General features: G+C 44.6%; 1 protein-coding gene across 2 annotated transcripts in view; it reads right to left on the reverse strand.

Moving 5' to 3' along the window:
* Positions 1-1301: 1301 nt before the first annotated feature.
* Positions 1302-15829, reverse strand: part of Atp6v1c1 (ATPase H+ transporting V1 subunit C1) — a 32177-nt gene continuing 17649 nt past the window's right edge. For both annotated transcript variants that reach the window (XM_075961149.1, XM_075961150.1), the window contains exons 5-13: positions 15576-15670; positions 14980-15071; positions 13391-13489; positions 8226-8294; positions 6920-7012; positions 6718-6811; positions 5068-5165; positions 3396-3522; positions 1302-2147 (exon numbers count right to left, since the gene is read on the reverse strand). In XM_075961149.1, the coding sequence (XP_075817264.1) occupies positions 2052-2147; positions 3396-3522; positions 5068-5165; positions 6718-6811; positions 6920-7012; positions 8226-8294; positions 13391-13489; positions 14980-15071; positions 15576-15670 (863 nt within the window). In that variant the 3' untranslated portion in view covers positions 1302-2051. The remainder of the gene's footprint in view (positions 2148-3395; positions 3523-5067; positions 5166-6717; positions 6812-6919; positions 7013-8225; positions 8295-13390; positions 13490-14979; positions 15072-15575; positions 15671-15829) is intronic.

Raw genomic sequence — 15829 nt, forward strand, 5'->3', positions numbered from 1 at the left:
ATACTTCAACACAGCTGAACTCAATGACACTGAAGTGGCTTTAAGACTGTGTTTTAGACACAAACTCAAACCCTACTTGTAAGCATTTCTAACCTTTAGACTCCCCCAGTGTGTGTGCCCTGAAGTTCCGTATCAATCACCGGGAAGCGGCTCCCAGCCATAGGTAAAGGCATGTGTTAAGCTCACTTCAGGCAACACTCGGCACCCTCTTGCAGTGTGGGTCAGTTATTCATCATGACAGCCTTTACCACCTCTGATGGGGCTGGGCCTGGGGCCGAGAGCCCATCAGGAGCAGAGTGATCGGGCTTCAGGAGCACCTCTCAGCCCTCTGTTGCACTACACCGGACAGAAGGGACACACGAATTAACACCAGACACTTGCAAAATAAGCAAGAAAGAAACATCCCACAAGTTTCTGACACCAAAGAGAACAGTTCTCAGCTTTCTCTTATCAACAGGAAACCAAAGCTGCACCTGTGCCAGGTGTCGTGGATGCCTTTGATCCCAGCACGAGGCTGGAGCAGGCAGCTGTCAGTTCAAGACCAGTCTGGTCTACACAGTGAGTTCCAGGCCTCCTAGAGCTACAGAGAGACTCTGCCTCAACAACAACCACACCCTGTCTCCTAACTCATCTGGAATTTAGAAGCCTGACAATAATTCGGCAGCACGTGTCCAAACTCAACTATGTGCACATGTAGAATCCCATACAGGGTGCCAGTCAAAGGGCCCGGATGTACACAGGGTGTGTCAAGACTAGAATGAACACTCTGACGGCCTGAACACCCATCACTGGTTCTCTGACAGACTCGGTAGACCTGCAGGATCAGGAGGGGGACAATCCCGCTCTCATCTCAGCGGGAGCATAAACCTTGCCTACTCAAACAAGCTCTAGGTGAGGGAAAGGGCAGAGAGGAAAGGAGGGAGGAAAAGTGGGGTGACAGACAGATGCTGGACACAGACTTCCTCTGAAGGTGGAAATCAGAGGGACGGGGCATCTCTCGCGTGTTCTACCTTGCAGACATCTGTACGTTTAGAGTCAGTAACTAATTATGAAACAAAAATACAAAATCCCAAGTAGCGAAGACCTTGCAGACTAACTTTTTAAGAGGGAAGAACAGTGCAGACGAGCTCTCCCACACAGTGAGGACTGGACCACCAGACTCCACTCTCAGAACTCCTTCTAGATTTTGAGCCAAGCCGCTCATTCCGAGGATGTTAAAGGCCAGTGCCCAGCAGGACGGCCAGGTCAGAGCGCGGCTATGAGTGCTGGGGAACAAAGACTTAGACAAGCGACGACTGCTGTGCGTGGTTCTGCTCACTTTATTCAAAACTGCCCCACTTCTTATTAAGAGAACTAGGCATCCGGTGTCCAAATATAAACATCACCACGTGTTGGAAAAATAACCTTCAGATTTGTGTGCTGGCTCAAATTTGGCACAATTAAATCATATCAAGTCAGACACAAATGCTCACAGCTCGGCAGTAGGGAAACCCTGGAAGCAGTCCTCTGAAAGGGTCAGACTGTGCCTTCCCTGAGTCCGCACCACAGTGACATCCTCTCAAGTCACACAGCACACTATGCACAGGTTCTTTATTCTGTCCTGTGGGGGTCAACAGTGCTGACACACCCAAATGTCACATTGCTCTACATCACAACTTAGGAACTACTGGACAGTTATGTCTACTAAATACAGTGAACAAAACGGTATGTTTACAACCATTCTCCTGTAAACAAGGCTGTGCACAACAGTAACACACAGAATTATGTATACCATGATAGCAAGGAGGAAAATACCTCTTTAAATAAGCTATTCTATTTATAAATAAACTCTGATTATTCTCAGTACACATTTACAGACCTGATCAATAAAAAGAAACAATTATATATATATATTTTCTTTTCCTTTAAAAAGCAAATGTTGAGATATGGACCACATAAGAAAATTCACCTAGGGAAAAGGGAAGGAGCAAGCAGAGGGCATGGGGTTACGAAACTTAATTCTGTGAGCACACACCAACACAAGAACAGGACTGTCTAGGAGGAGCTCATTTTTACTTGAATTCCAGCAAGTTGCAATCAATCTTGTAATATACATAGGGGTAGTATTCTTGCTGACTCAGGTTTAGGCCAGGAATATCCATAGGAGCCTACGGAGAAATCACAAAGGCCAGTTAGTCACTGACAGAACCTTGCATGGACCCTTCATCTGGGCTGAAGCTACGCATTTACTAATTTAATCTGAGTTAGGCATTCTCTTTAAGTACGGGTGGAGTCTGAGGCACGCAGGAAGGTCAGACTGAGCTGAGCGCCAAAGCTGAAAGTTGTGACTGAACCGGGACTTTCCTGTGTTTTACTGTGTAAACTGTAAAAGTTAACTTTTCAAATCTTGGGTTTAGGGGATAAGGCTTACAAAATGTAGTATCCAAATAAAGTGTGTTTTTAAAGATTTCAGGTCTATTTGTACCTTATAAGAATTTACTGAGAACAAAGTTTGTACCAAAAATTTACAATTCTTATTTTCTCCAAGATTTTATGAAAAGACAGCAAGTCATTTCCTGCATTTTCTCTTACCAAAACCACTAATTTCTCATTATTCCAATACATACACGAGATACTACCTAAAGTGAAAAACAGCAAAGTATGTGTAATTTAAACTATAAAATAAAAGCCTGCTAACATGGTGAAACAACACACACAAACACACACACTGTTGTCAGTTTAGAGTGGCTGGGGCAGTGACTCAGCATGAACACTAGCTCTTTCTCCAAAGGACCTGGGTGCCTCCCGCAGGGCTGCTCAAAGCTCAGAGGATCTGCCTCCCTCTTCTGGCCTCTTCAGACATGCATGCAGGCCAAACACACTTAAACATAAAACTTTAAACCATTTCAGAGAAATGACATCCCCTTCAAAATGGTCATCTGAGCCAAAGACATGACTCAGTGGGCAAGGGTGCTCACTGCCAAGCCTCCCAATTACCTAAGTTTGAACCCTGGGTCCCACATGGTAGAAGGAAAAGTAACACACACACAAACATACACATGGCATATGTGTATCCTCCCAAAACAAATAAAAACATAAATTGCTAATCTATTGACTCCATTATTTCTACCAAACAAAATTAAAATAATTTCTTATTTTCTTTTTCTTTGCAATCTATAGTTTTTAAGAACTAGACGCAAAGATTGTTTCTGAACTTCTGCAGCTGTAAACATCTGAAACACAGTAAGATAATGATGGGCTTCTAGAAACAAGAACAGCTGCACCTAGTGCTGCGTCTCCCCGAGGGAGGCACTCGGGACAGAAGCGGGCTAGGTCACGCACACAGCGCAGCCCTCTTCAGCGAACAGGCGTGCAGCAGTGCCTGCCTTCCGTCTGCTGAGCTGCCGTGTACTTACATCGATGATAGCGGCTGCGCTGCTGTCGAGGTGCTTGTACAGTTCGTGTAAAACTTCTCTTAGTTTCTTCACCGTTTTCTTGTTAGGCTGCAGGAGCATCGCCTGGAAGTTCACCGGCAAACCATACCTAAAGCAGCACAGTGGTGTAGTGTAAATGCACACAGGCATTTTCTTTTCAGAGCAAACATCCTTCTGCTTCTCTGCAAGGCGCTCTACGCACACAGCGTGGATCATGTTAACAATCCCTTTACAAGTCTGCCACTAGCGCGTAAGCAAGCCTCTGGGTCCACCAGAAGTCTGTCAGTAAAAACTGAGCCACGCTGGGGTGCAGCTCACGTCTGTGATCTCAGTGCTGAGGAGGCTAAGACAAGGGCTTGGGTACATTTGAGGCCAGCTTGGGCTTTAGCAGAGGGAAAATAGGCAAACCAATCATGTAATTAATTTTCAACCTCACAGTAAACTATGAATATGCCCAAATATAAAAATAACACGGGGCTAGAAGATATGTTTAAAATTAAAAATTGGGACTTTCTATACCTACTTTAAACATTTTAAAAAATTTAAAGAAGAGAAGCATCGTTTCGTCGGGTAAGTTTTTAAATAATGTCTAATAGGAGCAGCATGTAGAGAGGCTCAAAAGACACTTAGTTATTGTAAATTCTATACTACATCTTAAAATAAAACTACATGCAAAATATCTGAGAAATCTTCATTTAAACAAACACTGGCTTAAAAAAAAAAAAGATAAGGTCTCATTAACTGTGTAAACCAGAGGCTGGCCTTGAATCCAGAGATCTGCCTGCCTCTGCGTCCTGCCTGCAGGGATTAAAAGTTTGAAGCACCACACCAAAAGTGGTGAGTACCTTATAATCCATTCTGCTCTTAATTACAAGTCATGTCCACACAAGACGTACTTAGCCAACTGAGTTCCAATGGATGTGATGCCCACTCTTTGGGACTTCATGGGTACTGTGATACACAGACATGCATAAAGGCAAAATACCCATACAAATGATCTTTAATGGTAGTGTACACCTAATTCTAATGGAGCTAGAGCCAAGGGTTTCTTTGGAGCAGCACGGTCCGGGGGTTTCCGGCAGAGCTGGGGCAATCACGCACGACATACAGTCACTCTCAGTGATTGTCATGGAAATGACTGAGTTACTGGTTCAGTATTTACCACACTGCACTTTGTATTAGCGGAGTCCAGGCCTTTCTAATTACAGGCTTAAGCTCTTACTATACAAGGTTGTGCTGCACCCCACCTCCCAGACTGCATCAAAAGGCCGTGGGGAGCACCGCAGTGATGGGGCACTCAGGAGGCCTACGCTAAAAATGAGTTTGAAATTAGCCAGGAAGAGACTGTATCAAACAAAACAAGTGACCATGTTGAGTAACTGATACCAAAGCAACCAGACAAGCACAGAGCACATCTGTGTACCCCACAATGAAATCACTACCTGCTCGCACCTCCTCTCACCCAACAGTACATGAGCACACACTAGAGACAGGGTGCAGAAGTGTGGCTCTCTGAGACCGCTGTTAAAGGACAATATGCACCTGACATGCTGTGTGACCCTGACAGTCACTGCCCCATAACTGTCTCTGTGGCTGCAGTCATGAGAAAGAAGTACACTCAACTCTGCAGCTCCAACTTTCTCAACTTTCTTACCTTAAAACAGACTCAACAAAAACCCTTAGTGCTTTTATATGAATCCACGCAATAAACGCCTCACTGAAATTCACTTTAAGCCACCGCACAAGTGGTCCCTTTAAAAAGAAAAACACAAAATTACCACAAATTTGGTTTGCAAATGGCAATTAGAAAAGTCAACCCTTTTAAAGAAGAAACTAGCCACATTATGAAAGTTTCAGATGTTACGCTGGACACCCTATTGCCTTCCTTCGTGCTCTTAAATGAAAGGGTAAGCCACCACTCTGTACCCTCAGCAGACTCGCGTGTGAGCCGGGCTTACCAACAGCAAGGCATGTCTTCAGGAAAGCAGTTTAAACTGGGTTTGAACACACAACCTAATACTCAGCTAGTTAACGCATTTACAGAACTCAGCCTACAGCCTCTAAAGACACAGATATTCCCCACGCCTTCTTCTGAGGCTCTGAAACCTGCTCATCTTCTATGTTCTCCTACTTCTTTGACAAAGCAAGTTTTTGTTGAACTTGCACTTAGCATAATTAAAAACTTCTGCAAAGACAATACCTCCACTGTCCACCTATAGAGACATCAGTACTGACTCGGTTACCACTTCAGTTGGGTAACGTATGGCATCATTTGGATGTGCCAAGCAATTGATTCAGGCAAAGAGGATACAACAAAGTGAAAAGTTCTGATCAAAATGTTTGCTCTTTGAGCTGCTGTGGGCAATGGCACTGAAAACATTTACTTGCACAAAGCAGAGCAGGCTGGTGGGCAGAGCAGGGTCAGACTGCCCCCTGCTGTGAAGAAAGCAGGACTGGACCTGGGTGTGCTTCCCACAGGCATCTCCGGCACACAGCCCGAGCTCTGGGAATTCATACACATGTACATCAACACATATGGTTTTTCTTTCTTTCTTTCTTTTTTTTCTGAGACAAGTTCTCATGTAGCCAAGGATGACCTAGAATTTCCCGATACTCCTGCTTCTTCCTCCAATGCTGGGATTACAGGTATATGCCACCACAACCAGTTTCTGTCAATGTGGCACGGGGCCTTTGTATGTTAGTTAAGCACTCTACTGAGCGGTACCTTCATGCAATACTTTCATTTTTCTAGTACCAAATTATAAACTGCTTTTCATGATGCTTCTCTCTGAGACTCTGAGGCTTTCAGTATCTCTAGAATGCATTTTTCCAGTTTCCTAAGACTCAGAAGCAAAATAAGCTCTAAAAGTTCCAATGAAGACTGCAATAGGAGCGCAATGGCTCCGGGCAAAGGACATTTGCTGTGCACATAAAAAGACCTGAGGTCAGATCCCTGAAGCCAGGTTTAAAAAAAAAAAAAAAGCCAGGCATGGTCCCACACGTTTGTAACCCCGGTGCCGTGGGAACTGGTGACGGGAGGGACCTGATGTTTGCGGGCTGCCTATAATCCCAACACTCTGAAGCTGAGTCAGGAGAATCACCCGGAGCTCAAGACAGCCCTGGGCCACACAGTGAGTTCTGCCTGGCCTCTGGGATGAAACCTGTCTCAAAAAAGAAGTAAAGTAACCAAAATCAACTATCTTAAAAGGAAAGACCAGAGAACCTTTCCCCTTTTCCAAGTCAAAGACAGGCAAGAGCACATATGGTCTGCTGAGCACTGGCCATGCTAAGGAAGACCACATACAAACTGCTTCTTCTTGTCTGTAGACAACCTGTTCATTTCTTCTTTATCTGCTTTCATCTCCTCCTCGTTATACTGGAAGTCACGAACTATGAACCTGAATTTGGAGTAAAAAAAAAAAAACAAGTTTGTCCATACCACATACAGCCAATCCAACAGATTAAAATCATGTGCAAACATTCATGAGAAGCACAGTCAGACTTACTTGTTTTCTCTGGCTTTGTGTCGGAAATCATCAACTGCTTTTCTAAACAAGGTGACGTTACATAGATAACTGTCTTGGTCCTCTGAAAGAACACTAGAGGGAGAAAGTCATTGTGAGTTCATTATTGTAAAATTCAAAAACAGGGAAGAACTCGAAGCAGCGTCTCCCTCTTCATCCGCACTGCCTCCCACAGGGAAGATGGTCCTGTCTGGGATGCGCTCTCATTAGGATGCCTTCACACCCTCCCTTACACTTACTAGCTAACAAACGCTCTCTTCACTAAGAAAAGCCACACTACAGAGCACGCTGTTCACTTTCTAGCACCAGGCTGGCTGCTCAAACTGTCTGTTCTTGTCTCATGGTATTTCTTCCTCTTTCCGGTCCAATCCAGCAAGCCCACCAGGTCTGGCTCAGCTGCTCCGCCGCCATCACCTCACAACCCAGGTGTTCAAAGACTCACCCAAGTCACACAGCAAGTTGAGAAAAACCATCAATAGGGTCCATGATTTCCTACTACACTAAGCTAACTCCCAATGAACTGGAAAAGAAAGTACTCCATGGCTTGACCTTACTAACTTCACTTCCTCCCTGTCCTCCACGCCTTCTTTTACGAGAACATCTGTGGCAGCAATAGTGGGCACAGGCTGATGACATGGGTCATGAGCTACAATGGCACTGCCTTGCCCCTGGGCACTGAAAGTCATGTGCCTTAGATCACTTAAAGGCGGCTTCCTACCTGTGAGGAAATTAGCACCTGAACTGCTTCACAACACTGCTTTAGGTGACAAATGACAATACACATTAACTCACAACTCCACGTGTTTAACTAAAAAGGCAAACATTCCGTTGCTTTTTAAAGATGTACAGATCTAGTCTCGTATCTCTTCTCAAAGTGACAATGGAATCTGGAGATCAGCACAGCATCCAGGAGATGCCTGGTGCAATTCCTGTGGGAGGCAAATGCACCTCGCTCCCAGTGGGCAGAGTGCACAGTGGACAAGGCTTCAGAAGGCAGCAAGAGGGAGCTGGCTCTGGTCCTCATCCTGCCGTTAGCTAGAAGTGAGACTGGGCAACCAACTTCATCTCCTTCTCCTCAAACGTCTCCATCTACAGAAATGAGGGGTCAAACTGGCTATGCCAAGTCCCTTCTAGATATAAAATGATAACTAGAGTTGACAACTTATGAAGTAAAAATGATGGTTTTAAAATTACAGATTCACTGAAAGAAAACACAGACCACGAAGCTATTTCCTACTCCCACAAGCTGTGGAAGACTTAAAAGCACTGCTGCCAGACAGCCACTTACTTGCTCGACCTCGGGACTACCATTTCCGCGAGTGTTTCATACTGCTTAATCCAGTCGTTGTGGTTCAGCCTGCAGAAAACATGGGCACAGTAAACATGGGAGGGGAAACAAGTCCTACTTCCGCCATGCCCAGGAAGAGAAAACATGGGACAGTTAGGAAGTGTGGCCAATAATGCACCATATATATGTAGCAAAACTACTGAGAACATGCCTCAAACCCATGGAGTGAAGCAGGAAGTACTCATCGCCTGCCTCCCTGGGAGCTAGTAACTGTTGCAACAGAGGCGCAGCCGAGAGACTGGTTTGTTAAGGTGGAAAAGCACAGTCTAGATTCTATGTTATTCTTAAACTACATGGTTGGAAAACAGACCTCATTCTAAAAACAGAAGAGGCCTTGGGAAATCACTACCATTTGGTGCTCATTGTAACGGATTGAATAAAACTCTATTTACAGAAAACAGGGTGCAGCCCAGGAAGCAGCGAGAAAGCCAGTGGCAGTAATGATGCTGCCTCCGAATGCTGTGCAACAGTTTTCTGGAAAGGCCGCTGGCTTTGGGGGCTGGAGGGACAGCTATGTGTGACTTACAGTGCAGTATTGGAGGCACGGGGGATGCATTATGTAGAGTGACCTGCAGGGCTCCGGGTTCCACTTTAAGGTACAAAAGCTGACATTTTCTAATCATAAATTTTAAAGAAAGCCAAATAAAAAAATATGGGCAAAAGTTATTTTCCTGTAAGCTATAAAAGCAAAGATAAATAGAATAAATAAAGATAAATTTTGAATAAACAGTATGCTCTAATGTTCTCAATATTCTATGGAAGAGCTGTGTAAGGAAAACAAGAAACAAAGCTTTCCACACTGGGCACAGCAGGCATGCCTATGAGGCCAGCTACACATGCCCATGACCCCAGTGCCTAGATGTGAAGGCAAAAGCAGCAGAAGCTCCAGGCCAGCCAGACCAAAGTGCCAGTTCAAGGACAACCTTTCAGAGCCTTGCTCTTCTCCACAGATGCAGAAAAGTCCAAAAACCTGTGTACTCAAATAGAGGAGGCGTGCCCCAACTCAGAAAACCTAGTCCCCTACTATTCCTCTCCACCTTCTCCAGGAACCAGTGATTTCTCTTCTTTCCCATCACAAATCTACCATGGCAGCTCAGATTCCCCCAGAGATGTCAACAAGACCTTGGCCATTAAGAGTGAAGAGTGCCTCTCTCACACACAGGCTTTTGCTGCTGCTGTTGCTCTGAGACAGGGTCTTTTATGTATCTGCTGGCCGGATGTCTACTAAGTAGACCATGTTGGCCTCGGCTTACAGAGATATGTGTGCCTCTGTCTGCCGGGTGCTGGAAATAAAGACACGTCCCACTACCAATTGAGCCATACAACTCAGTTCTGCTCTTATCAGGCCTCTCCAAAACTACACATGCTCAAATAGTCATATAGAAGACCTCATCAAAAGGAGCTTCCAGCCGGGCGGTGGAAGCACACGCCTTTAATCCCAGCACTTGGGAGGCAGAGGCAGGCGGATCTCTGTGAGTTTGAGACCAGCCTGGTCTACAGAGCTAGTTCCAAGATAGGCTCCAAAACCACAGAGAAACCCTGTCTCGAAAAACCAAAAAAAAAAAAAAAAAAAGGAGCTTCCAAAGGGTTATTAAATATAAAGGTCAGTAAACTGATGTGGGAGTGTCATATATCAATCTGTTGATTTCTTTGGCTAAGCAATAAAGAAACTGCTAGGCCCATTTGATAGGCCCACCCTTAGGTGGGTGGAGTAAACAGAAGGGAAGGCTGGGAGGAAGAGGAAGTGAGGTCAGACTCCACAGCTCTCCTCTCCGGAGCAGACGCCTCAGGAGAGACGCCATGCTACCTGCTCCAGGGAAGACGCACACCATGCCCCAGCTCCGACCCAGGATGGACTTAGGCTAGAATCTTCCCGGTAAGCGCACCTAGGGGCGCTACACAGATGATTAGAAATGGGCCAGAGCAGTGTTTAAAAGAATACAGTGTCCGTGTAATTATTTGGGGCATAAGCTAGCCGAGCCAGGCAGGCGGCTGGGGTGTTTGGGGACGCAACCCTGCCGCCGCCCATATTACTACAAAATGGCGCCCAACGTGGGGCTAGCTGAGTCCACAAAAAACTTGAGAAGGCTTAAAAATAAGGGAGAGAGCGTTTAACACAGATTTTTGCTGTTTGTCGGTGGCGTGCTGTAGAGAGATTTCCTGATTCGGCAACAGCAGCAGAAAAAAAGCTGCGTTATCTTAAAGCGCTGCTTCCTGGGGCTTTGCCGCCAGTGCAAACTCTGGCTTTATGTTTGTGTTCCCGCGGAAGGAGAGTGCTCTGAGACCTTGACGATGACTCAGAGCTCCCCGCCTGCTCCTAGGCAGAAGGCAGAATCAGGCTTAGGCAGGCGGAAGAGCATGGCGGATTCCTGCCGCTATACAGGGACATGTTTTCAGACTGCACAGTGCTCCGCGTGTCAGATTTGGATGTAACTTGGATGAAAAGAATTGCTGTGCTGCGTGCTCAGTCTGAGAATTAAAGTGCTGAGTGCCGCTCCTACCTGGTAGCCCCAAGAGGCTTCCTGACTCAGCTTTAGCTGCAAAACCCTGCAGCTCATTAAGAGGTCCTGCCACGAAACACTTAAACGGTGTTGACGAAAAGCTGAACGCATGCTTTTCGGTTTTCAGCCATAGCAGGAAAAAAGCTGCGCGTTTAAAAATGCCGGCTTTCTGGGCCATCCTGCCAGGGCAAACTCTGACTGTTTGAGGCAGGAGGGCCGGCTACTGAGAGAGGACTTGAGTGTTGTCTGTTGTAGTTCGCTGGCTGGCAGGGACCTTGAAATGCTATAAACATGGCTACAGCCAGTACCTCCGCCATGAGGCTGAAAAGCTAAGGAATGGGCTACATCTAGCCGTCAAAGCCACGCCTTTAGTCCTACTGAGTGAGATTGCTTGGTAAACTAAAGACTCAGGTGGTCAAAAAACAGAGATATACAGTAAAGAGAGATTCAGAGACAAAGAAAATTTCTAAATGGTTTACTGTGTGTTAAAAATATATGCAAGCTAAAAGTTAAAGTTCTTTAAAAAAAGAAAAGGAAGAGAGTTGTTGTGTGTCCTAGTACACACCTTTAATCCCAACACTTGGGAGGCAGAGGGAGATAGACCTCTGTGACTTCAAGGTGTGGTAGCACACGCCTTTAATCCCAGTGCCTAGAAGGCAGAGACAGGCGGATCTCTGAGAGTTCAAAGACAGCCTGGTCCACAGATATACGCTCAAAAAGCAAAAAGTTAACCTAGGAATGTCATAGCTTAGATTCTTAAGCGCCTAGTGATTTAAAGGCGTAAATCAAAAGTGCTCCTGGCTAGTAAAAAATTGCAGATTCACAATAGGACAGATTCAGACCACTAAACGAGTCACACTGTTGGATGAATGTACGTAGGCTTGAGAGAGAGAAGAAAAGGAATATAGAGAATAAAGTTAATGGTTAAAAAAAAAAAGGTAAAGTCTTTAAAGAGACAGAGTACAGATAGTTAAGAGATTAAAAGAAATAAAGAAAAATAAGCTACGTAAAAGATGGAAAATTCACAGAGAGTCTGGATTATGTACATTGTGTTTTCTTTAAAATTTTTGACTGTAAAGGAGCTAAGTACAGACAGACATTTCATTACATGGCCTGCCAAGCTAAACCAGAATGGATATAAGGGTATTACGATTTCAGAATTTGGGTCTAAGGATATGATGCTTTGGAGAGAGTCTTATTTTGTTTTCACAGAGGATGAGACCCTGTTCATTTCTTCTATTCCGATTTGGTATGATGGACCATGTCCTCCTGAAGGGTTGCTGTGAACATCTTCAGAAAATTGCCTTGCTCAACTGCCAACTGAGATAAACCTGGCACACAGGTTACACCCTAAATAATCTGATTAACGACGCCCCCATTCAGCAGGAAGCAGTTTGGAGAGAAAAAACTGCGCCCATGTTCCCAAATATAGTTTATAAATGTTCTTTTACATTTAAAGGGGGAAATGATATAGGTATGAATAATTTGCATTGGTATGGATTTTAAGGTCAATTTTGTTATATGTATAAATGTTTCTGATGTAACTCTACTTGATAACTGTTTTGTTATATGTAATTTTGCTATGTTAAGGTTAAAGCCTTCCTTTTTTTGTTTAAACAGAAAAAGGGGAAGTGATGTGGGAGTGTCATATATCAATCTGTTGATTTCTTTGGCTAAGCAATAAAGAAACTGCTAGGCCCATTTGATAGGCCCACCCTTAGGTGGGTGGAGTAAACAGAAGGGAAGGCTGGGAGGAAGAGGAAGTGAGGTCAGACTCCACAGCTCTGCTCTCCGGAGCAGACGCCTCAGGAGAGACGCCATGCTACCTGCTCCAGGGAAGACGCACACCATGCCCCAGCTCCGACCCAGGATGGACTTAGGCTAGAATCTTCCCGGTAAGCGCACCTAGGGGCGCTACACAGATGATTAGAAATGGGCCAGAGCAGTGTTTAAAAGAATACAGTGTCCGTGTAATTATTTGGGGCATAAGCTAGCCGAGCCAGGCAGGCGGCTGGGGTGTTTGGGGACGTAACCCTGCCGCCGCCCATATTACTACAGTAAACAAAACTGTACTTCCTTGCATACCTCTGTGGCCGCTTCAGCTCTCTAACCAAGTGACACGGGAGAGCTGAGCAGCTACGACAGCGCCCGGCCACAGACACTATGCAGCCCTTCATAGAATTCTTTTTGGTTTTTCAAGACAAGGTTTCTCTGTGTAGCTCTGGCTGTCCTGAGACTCACTCTGTAGACCAGGCTGGTCTTGAACTCACAGAGATCTGCCTGCCTCTGCCTCCCAAGTGTGGACTAAGGATGTACACCACCACCGCCCGGCTCACATCCTTCATTCTTACGGGGTTCAAGTTCACCTCAACTAATCATAAATATTTTTCAGAATAACAATTCAATGGCCTGATTTTGAAACATGTGTGTTTAAACTTTTAATAATAAAATTACTTAGTTTATTAGTTAGCCAAGCCTACTGATTTATAACTGAGCCTCCACACTGTGAACCGAATTTTACCGCATGTACCACATGAACAAACGTTTCCACAGAGCTGGACTCATGTTGTACTTGAGTTTTAGAGACTCTGGTAACAGACATACTTGGGGACAACCACCAGTAGCGTGACCAGGTACTCTGAGTCAAGAACAAAGTCATCTTTCTTCACAATTTCTGCCAGGCTCCGAGTCAGCAAACTTCCCCTAAAGAATGAGAGGAGATTCATTGGTGGGTAAGTGTGCGCTTCCATGACACAAGAAAAGAAAGAAGATAAACAACATCATAAACGCTCAGTGCTTAAGAGTACTTGTGCCTGCAGAGGACCCAGGTCCAATTCCCAGCACCCACACAGCAGCTCAGTTGCAAGGGACCTGACACCGTCTCCTACACCTGGTGCACGTACACACAGGCAGGCACAACAGTCACACACAGTAGCCAGAGAGGCGTCAGTGTCTGTCAAACTGGCCTCTCAGTCTGACTCTGCGAGTTTAATCCCTGCAGTCCAGTGTCTCTAATTACAACCTCGGCTGGGAGAGCCGCAGTCACCAGACACCAGAGCGCCTCATCCTAATTACGAAATTACATCACCTAAGCACACCTGTGTTCTCTACCTTTCCCTCATTTCGCTACCAGACAGTTCTGGACTAGCACAATAATCAACTTTCCAATCAGCCTTCATTTGGTCTTCCAGGAATGAGAATGCCCTGTCTCGTCTGTGCCAGAGCCCACCTCCAGGCAGCTTTTCCCTGGGCTATCTATAGCTATGTACTTAACTATACTTGGTGGTTAAGAGTACTTGCTATACAACATGTGGACTTGAATCCAGACACCAGCATCCATGTAACAAGCTGTGCACAGTCACGCACATACCCAAGAACTATAGGGCATGGAGACAGGATGGTCCCTGAGGCTTGCAAAGAATGACAGAGGGGACCTGATGACCTCCTCTGTGCATCACAGGTACACACAAAAGCATGCGCACCACCCACTCAAACACCACACTCTCACACATTTAAAATAAAACAAAACACTTGACTCGTATGCCCCCCCCCAGAAACCAACAAGAAAACAGCTTGAACTACACTTGCAGTGACATTACAACAACCAAATATGGTTACAAGCAAATGCTTCAAAATCCTAACCCTGGAAAACAGAGAAAGTAGAAAATAATCATTACAGCATAAACAGGTTATTATGTAAAAATTTTTAAATGGTACGTAATTGCTATGTAATGATTTGATTTAAAATAATTAACCTTACAAAATTTTCAGTGAAATATCAAATGGATAAGGAAATAAGCCAGCATCCAGGTGACAAGTAAATTTATGAGTTTAATTTACGAGTTTATGAGTTTTTAAATTTATGAGTTTATCCATTTAAGTTTAATGAATCAGCTTCACATCTGTTCTGAATTGTTCAAATTCTGTAAAATTACTTAACTTTCCCATGAAAATTTAACAAACTATTAAGAAGTATTTTTGTGCACGCCTTGTACAGAGGAGCCTGTAGACAGGCGAGGGCATCACAAGTGCGGTTACAGGCGAGTACTGGGACTACCTTAGGTCCTCTGCAAGAGCAGCCAGCACTGACTGCTGAGCAATCCGTCCAGCTCCCCACAAATCACTGATTACAGAAACAGCACAAACTGGCCCCACACTCCCACACTTAGCATCCACAACACTTGAGAGCTTACGCATTCTTTCGCTCCAAATTCTGAAGATTCCCCTTCAGATTATTATATGCGGACGCTCGAGACTTCAGGTCATTATCAATCTGAGTTACTCCCTTCAAAAGAAGAAAAACAGGCAAGCGTTTCCAAGGTTTGCCTCTACCAGTACAATTTAAACAGCTTCTGACTAAGAGTATGTGATTACAGTCAAAGTACAACTTTAAAAGCACATTTAAAAAAAATAAGAAACTTTGTTTTTAACAAAATTTCATAGGGGATCTTTTACAGTGTATTAGTCCGTGTACTCAACTGCTTCTGTCACATCAATTCTCCAACCAAGTACAGGTCTTTAATCCCAGCTCTCAAGAGGCAGAGGCAGGAGGATCTCTGTGAGCTGGAGGCCAGCCTGGTCTACACAATGAGTTCTAGGACAGCCAGGACTACATAGAGAGACCTTGTCTCAAAAAACAGAGGAAAATCCTAAAAAGCATTTCATAGCTATAACATACAAACACACACACACACACATACTTCACATACACACCACATACATACAATATATAATTTAAACAAATTTTCTATAAATCAGTGTGTCCCACCTGCCTCAATTTTTGTCTTACCTTGGCAATTATTTCAGAAATGTTTTTCAGAGATTGCTTGATTGGATATTTGGCCATATCCCACTGGAACCTTGTTATATAAGTAACCAAGTCAACTGAAATAAGGTAATAAATTAATTACTGAAGAGAAGTTGTAGTATTTTTTGTCCTGGAACTTACTCTATAGACCAGGCTGGCCTCAAACTTAGAGATCCATCTGCCTCTGCCTCCTGAGTGCTGAGACCAAAGGTGCGAGCCACTACATCTGTCTGTTT

Source organism: Microtus pennsylvanicus, chromosome 2, assembly GCF_037038515.1.
Source record: "Microtus pennsylvanicus isolate mMicPen1 chromosome 2, mMicPen1.hap1, whole genome shotgun sequence".
Classification (NCBI taxonomy): Eukaryota; Metazoa; Chordata; class Mammalia; order Rodentia; family Cricetidae; genus Microtus; species Microtus pennsylvanicus.